Below are 23677 nucleotides of genomic sequence, written 5' to 3'. Positions count from 1 at the left end.
TAGTCTATAGATTTCAAGAAAGAAACATTGGAAAACAAACTCAAATGTGGACGACAGTATCAGATGTAAATAGGGTGCATGCTTAAAAGTAATGAAAATTAATAAAACAGAGAATAACATTTCTTGTTGGCAGCTTAGCAGCAGATATCAAAAAAATTTTCATCTTGTATTTGCGTCGTTTCCTTTATGAATTATAGCGTTTCAATCTAAACTAATGGTTCAAAACTATTGAAAGTACAATATGCACTTATTATCTTTAGATATATACAGTATAATATATATACAGCATATAATTTTTCTTACTTTGTTGTTTTGTTTCTCTATAAATACTATGTATAGCCAAGTTCAAGTTTTAGCTCTCTCAACTTTATTGTCTGGGGAAAGGGACATTTGGTTCGCAGCGAGGCATGCGATACATGCATGCGATACATGCATGCGATACATGCATGCGATACATGCATGCGATACATGCATGCTCGCGTTGAACGAGACACGCAGAAAACCTACAGCACAAATGAAACGAACAACGAGAGAAGTGCAGAGAATTACCAAGGACAGAGCAGCATGTGGCGGGACCATCCATCTGTTTCATTTTAGGCAGATGAACAGTTCAATGGTTTTCAGTGGTGTAAAGTAACTAAGTACATTTACCTAAGTACTGTACCTAAGTACAATTTTGAGGTATTTGTCGGTTACTTGAGTATTTCCAATTTCCAATACTTTTACTTCTACTTCACCACATCTCAGAGGCAAATATTGTACTTTTTACTCCACAGAATGTGAGTGCTTTTTCCACCACTGATGGTTTTACGGCAAGACCGCTCATCTCTCTCTCTCTCTCTCTCTCTCTCTCTCTCTCTCCCTCCCCCTCCCATGTGTTTTCTCCCTCTCTCTACCCGTCTATATAGTTATATCGACGAGGAGCCCGCCGCCCCACTCGCCGCTGCAGTTCTCGGCTTCGGCCATCTTGCCCCCGGCGCCGTCACCGTACTTCTCCCACACCACCATCCGCTACCCGCCGCACCTCAACCCCGCCGACACCCTCAAGAGCTACGTGCCGTCGTACGACCCGTCCAGCCCCCAGACCAGCCAGGTCAGTGATCTATGACCGACGTGACCCAATATATGTTTTAAAGTGGTTCTTCTGATCGATGGAAATTGGCTGTTCCGCAGGACAACCGGGTCATTGAATCAATGGTGGTTAGCATTGTGAACACACGGCTATCGACACTGAGTTGGGACCGCAGCCGCCCGCCAGCAGGGATAATTTGAAAAGTGAGGTGGAAAAAAATATATATATATTTATTGTTTCAATAAGGTAGGTCAGCTGACCAATATGGTGCAATAACGATTTAGCAGAGCAGCAGAGACGGCAGGTTAAGAAATCTATAAGAGGCGTCACGGTGGCACAGTTGGTAGTGCTGTCGCCTCACAGCTAGAAGGTCCTGGGTTCGATTCCAGCTCGGGACGCTGTGGGTGCTGGCGGCGTGTTTCCTCCTCCGCCTCATCAGTGCCCATACCCGAGGTGGGGTTGGCGAAAGGGCCCTTCTGTGTGGAGTTTGCATGTTCTCCCCGTGTCCCCTAGGGTAGGTAGTACCCTCACAAAAAACATGCAGTAATCCTGGTCTCTAAACTGCCTCCTCCCATGCGCTATGTCCAACCAGGGAAACTCCCCCCTGTCAGGTGTAAAGGAGAAACTTGGACACTCTCCAGGTCCCCCATATATGAGGACTAGGTTGGCGGAGGGTGTGTAGAGCCCAGGATCACATTAGATAATTGACACAGGGGTGAAAAAGGGGTTACAAATAAAGAATATATAAAAAAAAAAAGAAAGAGCAGTATAGTTTGTAGGAAAGACAAGAGACAGACAGATAGACAGATGGTCGGTCATTTAAATGCAGTGCCAGGTCAGGCGTTGACTCGTTTCACAGGTCACTAAATGGACGGCTAATTCACTCAGTAGATCAGTAAACTAAGTTAACTAAGTCAATAGTTTTACAGATCAGTAAAACGATTATTCATTCAGTAAGTAGCTTTGCAGTGCACCAATGTCAGTATTTGAACACATCCGTTCTTAAAGTGGGTTCCGGGGACCCCCAGGGTTCTTAAAGTGTGTTCCGGGGACCCCCAGTGTTCTTAAAGTGGGTTCCGGGGACCCCCAGAGTCCCCTGAGGAGTTCCAGGGGGTCCCTCTCAATCTGCGTTCAGACCTATATTCGCCTCGGTTCGCGCCAGGTCCGAGGTCTAATGGGTGGAGTTCAGGGACCCACAGGCCCCTCCCTATACATCAGCTATAAAAAAAAATAAATAATAATCTTGACAATGAATTAATTATTTGAACTTTTTAACACCACAAATCTTGTATTGGGGTCCGTGGTACGAAATATTTTCAGAAGGCGGTCCGTGGCCTAATACACGTACATTTAGGGGTCCTTGACATGAAAAAGTTGGAGAACCACTTAACAGACCAGTAAAGGCATTCGGTAGTTGTACGGCTGTATAGTCACATGAAATCTAAATGTGACCAAATTTGACTGAGGGACTGCCATTTCATTTTGTTGAATTTTTGTTTTTTCATGTCATATGAAAGCAGGAAATCATAGCTTCAAATTGACATATTGTCCTCTGGTGAAAAGATGGAATTTGCACGATGGCAGGCTCTCAGTCAAATCTGGTCACTATAGGCACTAGTTGGCCTGTAGTATGAAATAGAATGATGACTATTTTTTTTTACAAGACATAATAAATAATGATAATGAATAGATCAGCTTCTTAAACAGTACAATACTGTTGACATGTCAGTGGAGTTTAGCTCACCAATAAAGGCAATAGTTTAATAGAACAGACCAAATCATCATGAGATCTATACACACAATCAAATAATGTATTTCCGCAATTCCGGGTAGATAATGCCGGCAGCAGTACTTCTGGAAGAACAGGACACTTAATGATATTGTCATTGACATTGATATTATTCTGACATTCTCCATGTCCACAGGCTGGCAAACTAGACAATAGTTATGTTGTAGAGACACTATAGTAATAGTTTATATTGTGGAGATATAGACCAGTGTCAAGTTTTAGTCGACTAAATATAATAAGATTTTAGTAAACTAAATCTACAGTTGATTTTGACGACTCGACTGAATTTTGGCAGGCCTTGACGGCGTCGTAATGGTTGATTTTACACCTGGTTGCATGCTGAAAATAGCAGATCTACAGGCTCAAATTGTCAATATATTTAGTCCTAGTTTTAGTCATCATAGCATTAGTTTTCATTTAGTTTCCAAGTGTAAAGATCTGCCATTACAAACCATGTCAAGGCCCACCAAAATACATTGTAGTCGACTAAATCAACTGTAGATTTCGTAGACGAAATCAGCACTGCTGGAGATAGACGACGTTCTACCCAGACATATAACACTCTGCGTGTTTGTTTCCAAACACTGTGGTCATCCGCTGAAGGCCAGTATATGCATACATTACGTACTGTGCAAGGACCTGCAGACAGAAAGGAAGGTCAGTGGCTTTAAGGGAGCATTCAGTTCATCTGGTTAACTATAATGACACAGATTAGCGATGTCAGTTAGCAGATTAACCAGGTCAGTAGTTTTAAGAGATTAGAGGCTGATTCCCCTCAAGCGTCCGGCCTTCCATAGACTTTTAAATAGGTCCTTGTTCCTCGTCTCAGCACTCTTATCTAACCTCAAACGCCATAAAGATAACTTGAACCGCCGAGCCGCCATTTTTGTTTTATTGCCAAACTGTACAAGAGAGGGACAGTGCAAAGAAATACCAACCTACTCCCCCCCCCCCCCCCCCATACTACAGCAGGGGTTCTCAAGTCCAGGGGGTCCTTGAGGGAGTTCCAGGGGGGTCCCCAGCTAAGTGATAGTTAGGAACCAAATGGACCCTTATGGGTCTGTAACTCTGAGTTAAATTAGCATTGATTTTACGGCACAAGAGGAGAGGGTACAAAATAAATACAATATATCAGTGGTTTTCAACCCTTTTCCTATCAAGGACCATTATTTATTTGGCATTTGAGCCACGGAACAACCATTTGATGACATTTTGCCTCTCAGACCCAAAACGTAGAATATGTTGTTGTCATTGGATACGATCTTGTCCAAAATTCCATGCTGTATTGATGTTGGTACCATTAGGAGAGATAACAGGCAAACCGTGAACATAACAACTCTTCTATATTGACTAGCGGTTTAGAAGGCATTTGTAGAATCGCTCTGTGGTCTTAATGGGCAGTGTGGTGTGCCAAAAATAGAAGATCTGCAAGCTGACGATGCTGCATGCTCGCTGTGGGCTATTTTCAGCGCTCGACGCCGGCACACAACAAACCATACATTTAGCCAGAATGTGAACCCGGACATGTTGAGTACACCAACGTTTTATGTTAGAAATGTTGAGTATGGGTCCCCAGCATGAAGAAACTGCCGGATGCTAACTTGCATAATTTATGTTGAGCAATTTTCATAATTGGCAAACTTGCACAAATGTGCTGACATCATCACATTTGTGACGACGGCATTGGCTGATTTTAGCCCAATGAGTGTTTTTTTTGCAAAACTAATATTATTTGAAATGGATTCAGCATCATGAAACCCCCTAGTTTGACACATCACATGCTATATAAAGCATGATGACATTTTGAATATTTTGCCTTCTATAGGTTGTTATGAAAATTGCTCAACATATTATGCAAGTTAGCATCCGGCAGTTTCTACATGCTGGGGACCCATACTCAACATTTATAACATAAAACGTTGGTGTACTCAACATGTCCGGGTTCACAATGGGGCTCTATGGGCTGGCAACTAGCTGGAACAACATATTTTCAGATGGGGGGTCGGCGGCCAATTACATATATTTTTGGGGGTCCTTGACATGAAAATGTTTGAGAACCACTGACATAGAAACATGGGGTTTTTCAGAAAACTGTCAGGATTTAGAAGACATTTGTAGAATCGTCCTCAGGTCTAAACGGGTTAATGGTCACCTCAGTTAGTAATCCTCATCTTGCTGCGGTTCCTCGGAGGGCAAAGAGGCCCCGATATACTGTATGCTCTGTCTCAAACAGAGGCTCTTCCTAATGTTATGTCACATCGCTCAGGCTCATATTTACAGCAGCGCTAAGAACCAGTAACTCAGTATACACAATGTAAACCACATCACTTTTTTCTAAACAAATACAGTCGCGGATAGTCCGGGGGATAACTGCATGCGCAGAAGTATACACTAAGCAAGAACCCCTCCCTGCCCCGCTTCCCCAACACTAAATCAAACCACGGACGACTTTTATATGCTCAGTTACACACTAGTTACACACTGAAGCCCAAGCGAGCGAGCGCGTGAGTGTGTGTTGTGTGTTTGTTTGTGTGTCTGTGTGTGCGCGCATGTGTTTGTGTGTCTATGTGTACAGTACGTGCACAACCAGAGAGAGAGAGAGAGAGAGAGAGAGCGGGAGAATGAGAGAGAGAGAGAGGGAACTCATGCAGGCGTCTCTCTGTGAGATGAGAGAGCTGCGAGATATTTATGTGAGTTTTATATCCTCGCCGTTCTCACCGTAAACAAAGGCCTTATAGACGTCTCAGTCTCCAGAACGGAGGGAGGGAGGGTGTGTGAGAGGGGGTTGGAGAGGGTTTGGGGCGGGGGGGGGAGAGGGGTGGCGGGTGTGAGCCACAGAGTTACTCCACAGAAAAACCGCAGGGAATGATAAAGGTTGTAAATATTTGCCGTTGCTGGGGCCCGGGTCTCTTGTTCAGAATTAACTGGCCCCTTCTCTCTGCTGGGGTGCTGGCGAAGGAGGATGGGAGGGGTGTGGGGGGGGGGGGGGGGGGGGGTGAGGTGAGACGAGGCAGCTTTGGAGTGAAGAGAGAAAGGTGGTGGTGGTGGGGAGGGGGGGGGGGGGTGTTGATGGTGGGGGGGGGGGGCTCAGCAAATAACACAGCACTTATAATCCCGTGGACGAGCGCCAGAATGTTTTTTATGCTTGCTTTAACGCAGATTATATTACACTCTAATTAAACATTCTATTCACGTCGGAGGGAACCCCATGTGGACACGATTCTTTTTTCCATAAAGGCCCCGTTTGAGGTTTGAACTCGGGCTGGCCCCTGAAATGAACGCCCCAGACAGTCTCCAGTCTGAAAGAGTAGCTCCCACTAGCATCCTTTATACTTCTCACTCCCCATGTTCTCTCTCTGTCTCTCTCTCTCTCTTTCTCTCTGTATGTATCTCTGGCTCTCTCGCTCCGACATGCACATTCATACCCAATTCTAAGAGGTCACTCTATGCATCTCTCTCTCTCTCTCTCTCTCTCTCTCTCTCTCTCTCTCTCTCTCTCTCTCTCTTTCTCTGTCTTTCTCTGTCTTTCTTTCATGCCTCACTCCTCCTAAATTCCATTTAGGAGTACCATTAAAATCATTGTTTAAAATCATGTAGGAAATCCATCCTCAGTGAGTGTGGACCTATTGTAGCTCCTTGACCCCCCCGAGTGTTATAGTGTGACCGTTTTGTGACTGAATGTCACTAAAATCCCCATTTTTTTGCCGGGTTCACTTGTTTAACCCTAGAACACTAATCATATTTTTTGTTACACCATCACTACACATGGGTATACTGTATTTTAACCCATTTAGGCCGGACATCAAAATTAAATAAATGTCTTCTAAATCATGACAGTTTTCTGAAATACCCATGTTTCTATATCAGTGGTGCTCAATATTTCATGTCAAGGACCCCCAGACTTATATGTATTTGGCTGCCGACCCCCATCTGAAAATAACATCAGCAACATGATGAAAATGACAAAAATATAATCGGTGAAAATCCGTGTTTTTAGTGTTCTAGGGTTAAAACAGCTATAACTATGAAGAACGTCTGTTTGGGGTGTTTTTATGCTGACTCAGCACCTCATAGTATAGGTATACCCAACATGGCTGTAGCACCGTGTGGCTCCAAATCCGTCTCATGAGCCGCTTGGCATATCCCGTTCTAGTCGCTCTTTGTTTCTGTGTCTCTTTAGACAGACCTGATGAAGCAGAGTTTATATGAATACCGGAGAACTCTCCAGTTCACCAAGTCGCCACGGCGAAAATTCATCATCAATGTCTTCATCGTTATGCTAAGATGCTGTCTTCGTCAGTGTAGTATGTCAAACCCCACAGATGTTATCGTTCATTTCCTAAGCGATCAAATTATTTTTGTGGAATTAAATGGTCAGCTAGATTATGATAAAAAGGTGAGTATGTGAATACCAATGATAAGTATAGGACTACCATTTCAGGATATTGTTTACTGATGAATTGCATTGTTTCGGTACTTTGATGTTTAAACTTTTAGCATTCCTACTTTCTCTAATGTTAACTCTAAACAACTATCCTCTCTCTCTCTCTCTATCTCTCTCTCTCTCTCTCTCTCTCTCTCTCTCTCTCTCTCTCACATTTTCTCCCGGAGGGATGAATCACATTTTAAACCCATTGAGACCTGAGACCAGTATGACTCAAAACTGATTAAAAACGTGGATTAAATCGCAGCGAAAGTGTTCTACAATGAATGAACTCGGGGCAAATCATGGTGAATAGTAGTCAGAGTGTTAATGGAGTCTTATGTATCTTTGTGCCCCTCGCGCAGCCCAACAGCAGTGGCCAGGTAGGCAAGGTACCAGGACACTTCACCCCGGTACTGGCTCCCTCTCCGCACCACGGCGCTGTACGACCTGTCTCTCTCTCCATGCCTGACACTAAGCCCATCACCACATCAGAAGGTGAGTCGCACACCACCCACCCACACCACCCACACCACCCACACCACCCACCCACACCACCCACACCACCCACCCACACCACCCACTCCAGCATCATCCACCATCACACTCTGACCACTAGCAATCTTTTAAACAATCCTCAAGAACCACCCCACCGCCTCCTCACAACAAACTATGTGTGTACTGTTGTTGTATGTATAAATATATATATATATATATAAATATATATATATATATATATATATATATATATATATATATATATATATATAAGAAGTTATAACCCAGTCATTTATGTTTTATTTATTGATTGATTGGAACGGGCAGCATCGACCCTCTCGGAATGTGACAGTGGAGAGAACGATGGACGCATGGATTTACTGTATATCAGAGCTTATCTGGAGAACAGGCTATACGTGCCTTGAAAACACTAACCAATACAGTATTTATACTTAAAATAATACTATAATACTATAAAATGGCCACTCAATAAGCTCAGTGTGTCGCATTGCATTTTTCAAGCTTTTTTTCCCCCCCACACTATGCCTATTACGGCAGTTATATGATGAACTTGAAATTAAATATTATTTGAACATATATTTTTTTATAGATTTAACAAAGGTACAATATATTATTTTATAACCTATCCCCCTGGACCACCTGTAATCATGCTAGTCATCCACGGTCCGTGACCGCCGGTCGAGAAACATTGCTGTAACAGAACACCCGTACAACTGTGCTATTCAATACAACACACACACCCACCCCTTGGTATTTATTATTGTCTTTATTGAGATAGACAGTAGGAAATCTGAGATGGTGGAGGCAGCGCCGCAGAGACACACAGGGACCGGAGGCAGTTGCAAGCAGGCAAAAGAGAGGGGGGGGGTGAAAAAGAAAAGAGGGGAAACAAACTCTAAAATCTTCTAAATAATTTTCTTTCGATGGGTATAGCCATGATAGAAGCCCATAGCACCCCCCCTATAGAACCCCCAAGAAAAGCTCAACCAAAAGAATGGACCTGGCATTCAAGTTGTTAAGTTCTTTCAATGACTTATTTCATTAAGTTCACTGTCTCTCTCATTTCATCCTGCGGCATTATTGGCTGCATTATTGCTAACATATTGCCAGTTGTGTGTTTTTACGGGATAAAACAGGGACACCTCTTTAGACCTGAGGACGATTCTACAATTGTCTTCTAAATCCTGACAGTTTTCTGAAATATGTTTCTATGTCGTTCTCAAACATTGTCATGTCAAGGAACCCCAAAAATATATGTAATTGGCCGCCAACCCCCATCAGAAAATATGTTGTTATTGTTCCAGGGACTTCTCCATAGCAAAGATTTGAGTTAAAAACGTTTGCTCTGAAAGAATATATATTCAAAGATTTGTGCCACATTTTCACGATTTTTCAAAAATACCTACAAGCTCAGTGCAAGTATAACATAATGCTTAAAACACCAAAAGGTGTTCCCGTCGAAAATGGGTTAAGTCAAGCTCCCTTCCAGCACCCTCAGTAAAAATGGTCTGGAGTATAATGCAATAGTGCCACCGCAGTAGGTGGGCAAGCAGACGACGACAGACTGTGGGAGTTCTGGATGTGTTGGCTTTGTGTGACTGTGTTGTCATCCGGCATGCGTTCCTCTTCTCCCCCACAGGCTACTCAGCCCCTGGCACTCCGACGGCTAATCGTTTCGTCGGCCTCAGCCCCAGGGACCCAGCGTTCCTTCACCAGCAGCAGGTGAGATCACGGCGCGCTCCCCTCCGACACCACCCGCTCTCATCTCCTCCTCCTCCTCCTCCTCTTCCCCTTCATCTTCTCCTGTCACACCCCCTCCCGAACCCCCACCCTCCCTCCTTCTCCATAAGATCTTGAAATCCCCCTAAAAACCACCCCTGTCCCTTTGGAAGACATCGCTGTAGTGTACGCTCGAGGCTGATAAGTAGGACGTCTTTAAATGTTGATCCCCCAGATCAGAATACTTCCAGCTATGAATCCTTAGAGGATGAAATCAGGCATTATAGAATGCCCCACACCTTCTTGCAAATCGTGTGAGGCTTATTGCATGAAGACGGCACATCATTTCACAATGTTTTCAGGTTGAGTTAGTCAGTGTTCCACTATTCTAATTTCTTACTTCCTTGTGTCTGTACATAGTATTTCAACCTTGTATTGATCAAAGCCACATTTTAAACTATTATGATCATTCCTATTAATTAAACACGGCTACTACTGACTATGAAGAGAACATTTGGCTCGGCACAGTGAGAACACACACGCGTGTGCAAATAATATCCAGCAGGTCGTTTTTAGTGGGATTACTGCTGCGCCTTGTAGCCAACACAGCAGTGTTGATTTTGACAGCATATTGATTTTTTTGTAGTTTTTGTCATAGGTCGCTTGAATAGTGTTCATTTCGTTTTAGTCACCTGGAATGTCTAAGTGTTAAGGTCATTACACACTGGCGAATTAGCGACGCGATATATTTGTGCGAATAATTCGCATTTAAAAAAAAACAATTGAAGTCCATGCAAGCTTCCACATCAGTGGCGAATGTGCGAATGTGCGAAAATGCGACCGTTTTCGCTTTTATTTGTTCGCTCTGGTGTCGTATTTTGCAGAGATTCGCAGGCGAACTGCAACATGCAATATTTCGCATTTTCAGATCGCTTATTCGCATCGCGTCGCTAATTCGCCAGTGTGTAATGACCTTGAGTCTAGTTTTAGTCGACTAAACATCATAGGATTTTAGTCGACCAAAATGTATTTTGCCAGGCCTTGATGCCGTCATAATGACTGATTTTACACTTGCTGAAAATAGCGGATCTGCAAGCTCAGCTATTTTCAGCATGCAACCAAGTGTACAATGACTTATACTGGATATCTTGTCCACTAGTCCCTTCCCAACATTTTAGTCATTATTTTAGTCATCATAGCTTAGTTCATAGCTTAGTTTTCATTTAGTTTCCATTTAGTTTTCGTCAGTGGTCAAAAAGGTATAGTCGACGGACATTTTTCGTCGTAGTATTAGTTCGACGAAATCAACAATGCCCTCCCGGGGGGGGGGGGGGTCTGGTCAGTCTGGCGTGACGACGACCTATACGCTGTGCTCTAGTCTAGTCTAGCCGTATGGTCTGATTATTGGCAGGCGTTTCAGATTCGGGGCCTATAGCACAATCTCAGTGTCCTGAGCAAGCAGCCCCACAGACCAGCTTATGACAGCAGTCTGAGAGAGAGAGACCTGGGTCAGCATCGCTGGCTCAGGAGGAGGATGTCGGAATATTGGCTTCTGATTCCTGGAACGAGGGAGAACGTGTAACATGTGTAACAACGTGTAACATATCGCTGTGCATCAAATTTGACAGGTTTTCATTCAAAAGTGATAGAGAGGTGTTGTTGTAGGGGCGAATGTTTTTTTTCCCTTCATGCCAGCAACGAGTAATTACATTTGACATATTTTGTAATATTTATAATTGGGAGCGGATTTCTGAAAACAATACATTTTTTTTTTAATCTTTTATGTACATTCATAATATCACTAAATGCTTGCAGCTCCACAGTCTCACAGTAAAAATAAAAATAAAACGAATTAAATTAGTTTGCCAAGATAGGAAATGCACTGTCTTTGTGTGGTCACCGCTACATGATGGATGGGTATATTCCAGCACATGCAGATACACACACACACACACACACACACACACAGACACACACGCTCGCGCGCGCACGCACTCACAGCCAACACACTCCCTCACTTACTGTAACAGCACGTCAAGATAATGCTTTCTGTGGCTTGCCCTCGCTCGCACGGACGTCGGACACCCTAGCGGTAATGTTAGCGCAGGGAAGCTGAGCGTGTCTGACTGAGAAAGAGAAGAATGCACATGTGAGTGCGTGAACCCACACACACACACACACGTGTATGTATATACTAGTATACTGCACGTATATACGGTGTACAGTACAGTATACGGGTCCTCGTTGTGTGAGTGCAGTGCTGTGTTTAACCCATTTAGACCTGATTCTACAACATGTCTTCTAAATCCGGACAGTTTTCTTGAAAAACGCACGTTTCTATGTCAGTGGTTCTCAAACGTTTTCATGTCAAGGACCCCCAAAAATATATGTAATTGGCCTCCGACCCCCCCATCTGAAAATATGTTGTTCCAGGGACCCCCCCAGAAGCAAATATATGAGTTAAAAACTCTAAAAAAATAGCATACCTGCAAGCTCGTAGCGTGGCACTCGGTGCCGCGCTACGAGCTTGTAGATTTTTATTTTGTATTTTTTTCAATAGCTAAAGCATGACACGATTTCTTTAAACTCCAAAAAGGGGTTCCCGCCCGCCCAGAATGGATTAAGGTTTTTGGACTGTGCCGTTTGAACGGGTGTTCCTTCTTCCCCCCCACCCGCTTCTCGTTGAGTATCCTGGTCGCAGGCCAAGGCTGTTCCAACCACAACTAATTGAATGCATCTGCAACGCGGCTACATAATGATCGCTGGGTTTCTCTCCTCGCCACACTTTTCTCTCCCCTTTTTTTTTCTCTCTCAGTTTCTCTCTCTCTCTCTCTCTTTCTCCCTCTCTCTCTCTCTGGCGTTCTCTCTAGGGGTGTCAACAAAATTCGATTTGAATTAGAATTGCGATTCCCGTTAGGAACGATTCAAAATCGATTCATAATTTCCAAAAAAAGAAAAAATATATATTTTTTTATTTATTTTTCTGTTTACAGTTACAGGAGTTTTCACTACATGGCGATTGTGATATGAAATGTAAGCTCACTCTAATCACAGTAAACATCATGTCTTCAGTCATTTTCAAGTTACTTTAGTATTAGTCACTTCAGTTGCCTGGAGTAGATTGTGATGAAATCCTATGTATTGAATCGAGAATCATTTTGAATAAAGAATCGTTTTGAATCTGGAAAGAAAATGCTTTCGAATTAAAAGAAAAAAGTTTTTGGATTGAGAATCGAGTTGAATTGAATCGTGACTCCAAGAATCGTGGGACAGCCAAAGATTCACAGCCCTAATTCTCTCTCTGTCTCTCTCTCTTCCTAGTTTGGTTAAAGGTAGGGCACAGGCGGGAAAATGTGGGCGGAGAAAGGTGTTAGGATGCTTCTTATATGCTTCCAGGATGGAAGGAGGAGAAAGATAAATTCCCACTTGGCCCGGAAAAAAACAATTCAGTCCTTCACATTTTCTAGTAGTGCTGCTACTTCTATCAGCGGAACACAAAAACTCTGTTTCTTTTGGCTGTGATCGGAGCAACGTTGCACGACTAGCCAGATTTTGGTCCCTGTGTGGACCAATGGATTACAGTCCACAGGCAAACACATTATATTCACCCATTTAAGACTGAGACCAGATTCTACAAAATGTCTTCTAAATCATGATAAACCCCTTATGTTTCTGTATCAGTGGTTCTCAAACTATTTCATGTCAAGGACCCCCAGAAATTATATGTAATTGGCCGCTGATATCTAAGCACTGATGCGTCTTAAAAGAGTCATCTTATCGAGGCGTACTGTGATCCTGTGTAAGCCCTCTCATGGAAAAATGACCTTCAAGCTAAATTATTTAAGCCTAACTACGGACTGGCACAATAGGTTAGATGTGTTTACATTCACACCTGCTGCCGGCAGCTAAAGAATTCAACAGGAGAATGTGACCGTCCATAATCCAACAATAGTCTCTTTGTGGCCAAGTTATTGTTAAGCACCATCTCTCCCAAATCAATAAATAGTTGGCCCTGGAGTACAGTAGTACTGTTCAGTTCAGTTATTCATCGTTGCTTCTCACCTGCAGTGTTGATTTTGACAGCAAACTTTTGATTTTAGTTTTAGTCACAGTCTTTTGAATAGTTTGCATTTAGTTTTAGTCACCTGGAATGTTTTTGTGTTCGTCTAGTCTAGTTTCAGTCGACTAAATAACATAAGGTTTTAGTCGACTAAATCTACAGTTGATTTAGTCAACTAAAATGTATTTTGGCAGGCCTTGATGCCGTCGTAATGACTGATTTTACACTTGCTGAAAATAGCCGCTGCGACACATGAGCTTGTAGATCTGCTATTTTCTGCATACAACAAAGTGTAAAATGACTGTCCACTAGTCCCTTGACTCCCTTCCTAACATTTTAGTCTACTTTTTATTTGTTGACGAAATTGTCAACATATTTAGTCTCAGTTTTAGTCATCGTACAGTAGCTTAGTTTTAATTTAGTTTCCATTTAGTTATCGTCAGTGAAAAAAGGTATAGTCGACGAACACTTTTCGCCATAGTATTGGCAGACGAAATGGACACTGCTTAAGTGTCACAGTTCTCGTTTTGTTTTGCCTGGTTATGATTTAGAGCCAAGGGAGTGAGGCCGTTTTGGATCGGCCCGACACAGAGACAGGTCCCCCAGGAGTATAAACACACTGTCACCCAACACTCCGTCATTGTCAGCTCTCCCGCAATGGCATATTTATTATGTGGGGATCCATGAGGACATATTGACACTTCCACTCGCACCCGAGACCTTTTGTTTGGCTGGGGCCGGGACGAAGCGAGACGGGGACGCGCCTGCCTGCCTGCCTGCATGAGACATATGAGTTTCAGCGATGAGCGAGGCATCGCGTTTCACGCGTGGTCAGCATCGGGGATGTCCCAGAATGCATCAGGAGAGTGAGAGTCCACTCTTTGTCTATAATGTGTCTGTGGCTGATGGATGGGAGGTTGGCCTTACGCTGCATCCATTTTTCTCTGCAAACGGATACAGTTGATGACTCGCTGCGTTTAAAAAAATATATAAGTTAAAGAAAGCGTCAGAATATAGCCTCTACAAGAGAATTTCATTCATGGGCACTCAGTGTATTGATAATACATCGGAGAGCTTCCAAATATCCCCTTCCAAATGTAAGATGTAAGAAAAACACAGAAGTAAGATTATTGTAGAATATTATGTTTAAGGTCAATACTACAGGTCTTAAAAAAGAAAGAAATTATTAATAATCATATTAATAATTATTCACTGTTGTTATCACTCTATCTGTATACATTTCCACGTGTAAAACATACACACACACACACACACACACACTGAGAGAGAGGGAGGGGAAATGGAGAGAGAGAGAGAGAGAGAGAGAGAGAGTAAAACAACAACACTCTCGCACCTGCTCTGCAATTCTCAAGCAGCGAACGTGTGAAAACCCTCCATTCATCTCCCCTGTTCCGTTCCACGGAGGGGGGGGATTGGGGGGGGGGGGGGGGGGGATGCCACCAAGACGGTGGTTGGTTCCACGGAGGGGGGGGGGCAGGGGTTGGGGGGGGCAGGGGGGGCTAGATATGTGATCAGATGTCATTTGGTATTATCTAAGGAAGAATCCTAATCCACAATCTGCCCGCATCTGTTTGCTATATAGCGTTCCCGGGCTCCCTCTCCTCTCCTCTCCTCTTCCCCTCCTCCTCTCCTCTGCCCATGTTGCCCAGCTCTGATCTGCCAGTGCCAGCGGACAGATGGCGAAGCCCCCCTCAAGGAGCGGTGGCACAGAGCGGGGCATGGGAAGTGGAGGGGAGGGGAGGGGAGGGGAGGGCGTAAGAAGGCCCAGCCGGGCACATTTTTTTCCCCCCTCGAAGCTTTTGTTTAAAAAAAAGGGAGTGTGCTGGAGTGCGCGGGAGTGGCGCGCGTGCATGTTTTATTCCATTTAAGGCCTGACGTCGAAATAAAAGTCTTCTAAAACATGACAATTTTCTGATAAAAACTCGTGTTTCTGTGTCATTGGTTCTCAATATTTCATGTCAAGGACCTCCAAAAATTATATGTAATAGGCCGCCGACCCCCGTCTGAAAATATGTTGTTCCAGGGACTCCCCCCAAGAAGTTAAAAAAAATCGCTCTGAAAGAAGAGGCACATTTGAACGATTTTTCAGAAATAGCTACCTAAAAAGAATAGATACCTACAAGCGCATGAGCTTGTAGATATGCTATTTTTCAGTAGCTAAAGTATAACATAATGCTTAAAACACCAAAAGGGGTTCCCGTTCAGAATGGGTTAGAGGTGGGGGGAGCCTGTCTCTGTGGGTTAACCACAAAAACCCTGGCATCCCCTATTTTTGGGGCATGTCATTATTATTATTTAAAATCGCCCGGGCCTCTCTTGTGTGTGCTTAATTCCTACCCCCAGTCGTACTGTACGCCGATGTCGTGCGGCGATGTGAGATTGTAGATCAGCTATTTTCCCTCCTTGCCACGCTGTCATGCGATGAAGCGGTTGGTTAAATATAGACGCAAAGAAACGTGCTTTGTCACCAGGCGTGCAGGGCTCTCACAGTTTAGTGTGCAATGATATTTTCAAGATCTATTTCCTCTGCAGACTTACATGCATGTTATTCATATCCTATTATAGACCAAACACATTTACCTTTATGAATAAATGCAACATTTAGTGTTCCATTTAGTGTGTACTTTACTGTGTATTTCTGGTTAAAATATGTGCCCCCTGCAGTGCCCCTCTTTTGCTCTTATTTCCTTGATAACATCTTATATGCAAAATCTAAGGGCGGGGGGGGGGGATCAATCATTAAATGTAAGTATGGCAATCAGTAGAAAAATGCCCAGGTGTTTTGTAGGGAGAAGGAACGTGATTCTTGACCGCGGTAAATGGGTTTTGAATATTCAGCATGAGCATTATATCTGATTAAAAACCTCTTAGGAGCCTCTACACACTGTCCGCTGCCGAGCACAGACTGCAAGCGGTGCAGGTTTTCTCCCCCCCCCCCCTTCCCGGTGCATTTACCAAATGAATGCGTTGACCACAGGGCAAGGTTAGCTCGGTATTGGCAGAGGTAGCTCTCAGCTGGATTGCGGACACGTGCGTCCGCATAATGCATGCAAAGCTGGAGACGCATTCTGCGTGTGTGTGTGGCTTTATGTTCCAGTGATTTGTAATCTGTAGGGTTGGCGAGGCGTGTGTGTGTGTGTGTGTGTGTGTGTGCTCGTGCGTGCGTTTGTGCGTGCGTGCGTGCAATCGTGTGTGTGTGTGTGTGTGTGTGTGCTCGTGTGTGTGTGTGTTATCTAACTTCATTGTTGTCTTGACTGCTAATCAATAAAATCAGTTAGCTAATGAAAAAACTTGGCATGCTCTCGGGCATGCATAATCCATGCTAAATCTGACCGCACGCTTACGGTCAAACAATAAATATCGACTGGATGCATGTGCCCAGTGGACTGCAATGGGCCCACAGGCAGGCTATTATATGCAAACAAAAAATAATAATAATACAAGAACAACAAGAACAGTATAGCCATACAGATGAACAATTGCCAAGATGAAACCACTCACATTTTCCAACTAATCTAACTAACCCCTTTTTTGACTTCCAGGTTAGATTTTTACTACTAATTGTGATTGCATGTTTTTTTGTCTGTTTATACAGGTATATATATATATATATATTTTTTTTTTTTCCCCAAAAATTGCAGACCTACAAGCTCGTAGCGCGGCACTCGGTGCTGCGCTATGAGCTTGTAGATCTGCTATTTTTCAATAGCTAAAGTATAACATATTTTATTTTAGTCGACTATATATATATATATACAGTATATCAATTCAACTATTTAACTCGTTAATCTGTGAATACATTATATACAATTGTATCCGCTGAATAATGCCAATTGAGTCCTTTTTTATTTTTTTTACATACTATAAAAAAATATGACATTCTAATAATGGCTATAGTGGTATAGCGGCGGGGCATATATATAGTGGCGAGGTTCTCTTGTCTATATCTAGGACTATGGGCTCCATTCTCGTCACCGCTAAACCCCTTATGCCTAAACTTGTTTGCCTTTTTTTTTTACTATTTTGCAAAACATTTTTGAATAGTTAAACGGCCAGTCTACAAGCTCACAACGTGTCAATGTAGACTGGCCAGTTGAACTATTCAAAAATGTTTTTCAAAATAGTACAAAAAGGCAAAGAAGTTTTAAGGACGGTGAGGAAAATGGAGCCCATATATATGTGTGCTATAGAGGTGCTTGTTTGTTTCTGCATGCATGTTGTTTACTATACTGTAGTTCTGATAGTATTAGACCTTGTGATGGCATCAGTGATCTGACTGCTAGGTTTCAATTGACAGCTGAGGAAGTGTGACTGGAGCGTGACTCAAAACGGCAGGCATTATGGCCCCAGTGGCACTGACGACACATTGGGGATTACTTGGCAAAGGTAACCTTTTCTTTCATTCCTTCTTCTCCTCCTCCCCCTCTCTCTCTCCCCCTCTCTCTCTCTCTCTCTCCCCCTCTCCCCTCTCTCTCTCTCTCTCCCCCTCTCCCCCCCCCTCTCTCTCTCCCCCTCTCTCCCCCTCTCTCTCTCTCTCTCCCTCTCTCTTCCCACAAGTGTTGATTTCGTCGACTACTAACTATGACACACAAACAAACAAAATCGTCGACTAACTTTTTGCACGGACGAAAACGGAAACTAAGCTATTGAGGACTAAAAGCTAAGACTAATTATATATGTTGACAATTTCGTCAACAAATAAAAACTAGAAAAAGTCTAGGAAGGGACTAGAGATCCAGTATGAGTCATTTTACACTTGGTTGTATGCTGAAAATAGCAGATCTACAAGCTCACAGCGATCTTGTAGAACTATTGTAGAGCTATCATATAGAGCTATTTTCAGCATGTGTAAAATCAGCCATTACGATGGCGTCAAGGCCCGCCAAAATACGACTGAATCAACTGTAGTCGACTAAAATCTTATGATGTTTAGTCGACTAAAACTAGACTAACACTAAAACATTCCAGGTGACTAAATGAAGACTATTCAAGAGACAACGACTAAAACTAAAATCAAAATATGCTGTCAAAATCAACACAGTTTCCCACCCTTCTCCTCCCTCCCTTTCTCCCTCTCTCATCTCTGTCACTCTGCCTCTATCTATGTCTTTAGCGCATGCAATGCAACACACACACACACACACACACACACGCACACGTACAATGTTTACACGCGTGCAAGTACAGACACGCATACATGTGTATGTGTGTGCATCGAGGTAAAGGCACGCTTGTGTAGATTTGCAAATGCCTGTGGCCACAGATGCAAGCTCTCGGACACGCATGCACACATACACACACGCTCACATGCACACACGCATGCACGCACGCACGCACGCACACACACACGCACACACACACGTACAACTACAAGTATGTAAACATTTCTGATACATGTCTTTCTCTTCACTGTTTAGAACAATGTTCCCTATCAGTAAAGACGATGCTGACTTTTGTTTTAGTACAGTGGGTCCCAAAGTGGTGACCCCCAGGGGTCCTTGAGGGAGTTCCAGGGGGTCCCCAGCTAAATTATAGTTTGGAACCAAATCGACTCCTTATGGGACTGTAACTCTCAATGTATCTCTCAATGTTAATTTTAAATGAACATTGATCTTATACGATATAAATGGGGGGTCCCCGAGATAGAAGTGCCATTAAACGGGGGCCTATAATGCAGGTCCAACTGGGGGTGCTTGATAATGAAAATGGTTGAGAATCACTGCTAGAGCCGTACTAAAAGTCTTCTCTTATGGGGGTCCCGACTCCCTGGCATATATACCTTTTCAAATGGGGGTCCGTGGGCTAATACATGTCGATTTAGGGGTCCTTGACATGAAAAAGTTTGGGAACCACTGTTACATTAGTACATAGAAATGCTATTTCTCTGGCTTGTTACTTACTGGACTGTGATTGGCTGTCACAGGCCCTTTGAAGTCGTGGGATGACGTCATGGCTTTCATTAGGGTTAACGGGGGAAGAAAATGGCTACCTTGAAGCGAAGGCTCTTCATTCTATGGGATATCACACACATTATTATCTTGTTCCTTCTTTCTTTCTATAGCATTCTCTTTCCCTTTTTTTCTGTCCCTATTTGTCTGTTATTCTCACATTTCTCTCTGCTTGGTCGGTTGTTTGTTTACCTCACTTGTGCGTGCGCGCGTGTGTGATGTGCGTGTGATGTGCGTGTGTGTGCGTGTGTGTGTGTGTGTGTGTGTGTGTGTGTGTGTGTGTGTGTGTGTGTGTGTGTGTGTGTGTGTGTGTGTTTATTGGTTTTTGGTGGCTTTGGTTGGGTTGAGCAGCTGCTACATTTTGACTTTTGCTGATAGTGAAACACAAGAGTTTTAATTAGACGGCCTGTTATTCTGCACGGTGCACGTGACAGCGATGACTATTAGACTCTCTCTCCTTTATTCTTTTATTTTATTAACATATTCAATAACACTCATTACCATTTTGTTTTGTTGCGCTCCGCTGACAGATCGATTATGAAGCCAAAATGATGTTGTTTTTCAAACATACCCGCGATAATAGGAGTTTAACGAAGGGGCTTTTTCTCTGATGCTAAATACTTGGACTAATTAACACCCGTGAAGTAACGGAACAATGTTGAAAAGTCTGTAAGAACTCCCACACAAGTCAATCCAGGTCAAACATATGCGTGTTTACATACAGTATATGTGTGCGTGTGTGTGTGTGCACGACTGCGCGGCGCGCGTGCGTGTGTGTGTGTGTGTGTGTGTGTGTGTGTGTGTGTGCGCGTGTGCGCATGCGTGCGTACATGTGTGTGTGTGTGTGTGCATGTCTATATTTTTCCATTGTTCATACTTCATGAGTTCAAATCTTACTGGCTTTATGTTTTCTAACTTAAAGAAACTTTCAAGGCTTCTGCCTCCCTCCTCTCTCCCTCCCTCCCTCTCCCTCCCTCTCTCTCTCTCTCTCTCTCTCTCTCTCTCTCTCTCTCTCTCTCTCTCTCTCTCCTCTCTCTCTCTCTCTCTCTCTCTCTCTGGGGACAAAAACTGGACCATATCACCAGGGCAGAGCAAGCAAGCTGAGCTAAGCCTTTCCTGTTACGTCTCTTTTCCCTGGAAGCGCAGTGTGTGTGTGTGTGTGTGTGTGTGTGTGTGTGTGTGTGTGTGTGTGTGTGTGTGTGTGTAGTGTACACGTACAAACTCGGTATAACTCACTTCAGGAGGAAATACACACACACACACACACACACACACACACACACACACACAGCCTGTAGGAAAACATACAGGCTGGTATGTGTATACTGACACATGCTTGTACAGGCAACACACACATACACACACACACACACACACACACACACACACACACACACACACACACACACACACACACACACACACACACACACACACACACACACCATGTTTGAAATACTATGCTTGTGAGGACATACAATTTTCGATATGATGTTAGTGCTACGTAATAGCAGATCTACACGTTCATAATGCACCGCAGCACAACATGTTAGCTCATGTAGATCTGTTATTTTTTGTGCAGAACATTGCCAATTAAGTATAAAATCATGCATAACCTCTACTTTTTTTTTTTCATGATCACTACTTTATTTGGATTTTTCTTTTTTACAAATAAACAGAAAAACAAACACAAGCAACAACAGAATACGTATGCATGGACATTATGTACGAGCACAAAAACATAATAGACAAGATAAACAAATACAAATAAATCAATTAGTTTACACGACCAAACACGCAGCATCATCGACCGTATCATACACTAAGACAGTAAACAATCAAAAGCTCATTGCCTGACCATGGATATTTAACCTCTACATTTCTGACCTTAACCCAACCTGAAACCTTCCTGTAAGTCTAACTGTAAAACAATATATACACCATAAAACATCCATTTCTCTTGCACCATGAGGACCAGGAAGGATTTCCCTCGCAATGTCTTTATTTCTCTCAATTCTGCTGTAATTGTGGGGACATAATTCGCCTCTCTCACACAAGTATAGTAATACAAGGACACACACGCACGCACACACGCGCACACACACACACACCACACACACACACACACACACACACACACACACACACACACACACACATACTGTACTTAGAGAGCAGAGCCCCTTCAATAGGCCTCCTAATAGGCCAGGGGAGGTAGACGTGAAGAATGTCCACTGTAGCAGCAGACCTCTGTACTTCCACTCAGACATGACCAGCAGAACCCTATTCTCTGAGGCAGGGTTGCCATGTCTGCTTTTTATAAGCCACTTTGGGGGTGTTGTTTTTTTTCTGTAAAGCCGCTTATTGAATTGGTAGTTCCCTGAGTTGTTTAAAACAGTGGTTCCCAAAGTGGGGTCCGGCGGGGACCCCCCAGGGGTCCTTGAGGGAGTTCCAGGGGGTTCCCATAGTTTGGAACCAAATGGACTCTTATGGGTCTGCAACTCTGAGAGTGTACAAATGGAACAAAATGGACCCTAGCGGGTCCATTTCTATAACTCTCATTAACAAATCTCTCAATTGTTTTTTACTTAACATTTATTAAATGGGTTGAGAATCACTGCTAGAGATGTACACATCTTCTCATAGGTCCCTGGCATATCTCTTCAAATGGGGGTCCACGGGCTAATTAGTGTCAATTTGGGGGTCCTTGATGTGAAAACGTTTGGGAACCACTGGTTTAAAGACATGGCCAAAGCATGCCCGGGGTCCCCGGCCAAAAAGGTTGAGAACCCCTGCTCTATAACCAAAATCAGGAATGAAAAACACCTTCAATATTTTTTTCATCCTAGAAATAGTATATTTTTCACTCAATGGGTGCCGCTCCCATCGCACGTTGATGATGTCATATGTCCATGTGTGGTCCAGCCCTATGGAGTGTATGGAATGCATGTGCTAATAAAAAACAACTTAATACGTCCTACGGTTAATATGAGCGTCAAAGCAATATTTTAAATACTTTTTATTGACACATTTTATTAGCACAATCCATAGGGCTGGACCACACATGGGCAACCTGCGACAGGAGTCCTACTATTTCTAAGATAAATATGTAAGGTGTTTTTAATTTTTAATTATAGTTATAGAGGGTATACAATTTATTTAGGCATATACAACTTATTAGCCAGGGATCCTGAAAATAGCAAAGACGCGACGTGTTGTGAGCTAGCTTGCAGATTGGCTCTTTTCAAATATCCGATGCATATTATGTTTAAACTAAAGTGATCATAATTATGGCCTATAGTCGCTTATTTTGGAATTGTTGTCATAGGCCTGGTTGCTTATTCCTCTCGCAAAATCTGGCAACACTGCCGCAGAGCCCACACAAACGAGCACCGATAGAATATAGATCCCAGCTGAGTTCACTTTAGCTCGTTACATGGCTGGACGAGATAGTGGAATCCATTACACTATTTCCTTTATAAAAACGGATTATTTTATCAATGTAATATTTTTTTGTGTACAGTAGGAATGGGTTTTGATAATTTTTTATGTTTTTTTTGTTAGGCGAGCACTAGGTTCCTGGTTTATGCAGAGCATCTTGTCTTGCTCTGCTGCAGTGCTGCTGCCCCCAAATTAAAATGCTGCCAGGCTCGCATGTTGCCATTGTGCAGGAAATGGGTCAGCAATCCATTAAGATGCCATTAGATAATCTAATTTGAGGGGGCTAATCCTTAAACGGAGCACGTTGTACGCTGGGGCTGCGCTCACAGGGACTTGAATTAGTGCAGTTTGGGAGCACAGATCTGGTCAGAGGGGGGAGAGGGAGGCCATCTTGAAGGTTACTTAAGGAGATGCTGCAGTCGTGCAGGGCCGTGATGCGGGGTCCCCCCGTCCAACGCCACTTGGCGACTGCAGTGTGTGTAGAGGAATTGGCCCTATATATCCACCGTATTGATTGACCTGCGCAATGATGATCTGACAGTACTTAAAAATATATTTAATAATTCTATTTTTTCAAATCTCTCGATTGTTTTTTACTTAAAAGTGTCAAAACTTTATCTTAAGCTAAAACTTATAAGGAAGGTGTTGCTTTGTGGTTTTTTGTGCTCTAAACGTTCCTGAAATG

General features: G+C 43.2%; 1 protein-coding gene across 1 annotated transcript in view; it reads left to right on the top strand.

Annotated features, from left to right (window-relative positions):
- The window catches only part of LOC310876001 (nuclear factor 1 B-type-like), a gene marked incomplete at its 3' end in the record, with an annotated part of 107712 nt that overhangs the window by 74412 nt on the left and 9623 nt on the right, over positions 1 to 23677 (top strand). Inside the window, exons 8-11 of the mRNA XM_083789449.1 lie at positions 909 to 1093; positions 7650 to 7782; positions 9443 to 9525; positions 17901 to 17989. Coding sequence (XP_083645575.1) covers positions 909 to 1093; positions 7650 to 7782; positions 9443 to 9525; positions 17901 to 17989 — 490 coding nt within the window. The remainder of the gene's footprint in view (positions 1 to 908; positions 1094 to 7649; positions 7783 to 9442; positions 9526 to 17900; positions 17990 to 23677) is intronic.

This window comes from Protomyctophum parallelum, assembly GCF_964188405.1.
Source record: "Protomyctophum parallelum genome assembly, chromosome: 18".
Lineage (NCBI taxonomy): Eukaryota > Metazoa > Chordata > Actinopteri > Myctophiformes > Myctophidae > Protomyctophum > Protomyctophum parallelum.
The sequence above is the reverse complement of the archived record's forward strand: the minus strand, read 5'-3'. Positions and strand labels throughout refer to the sequence as shown.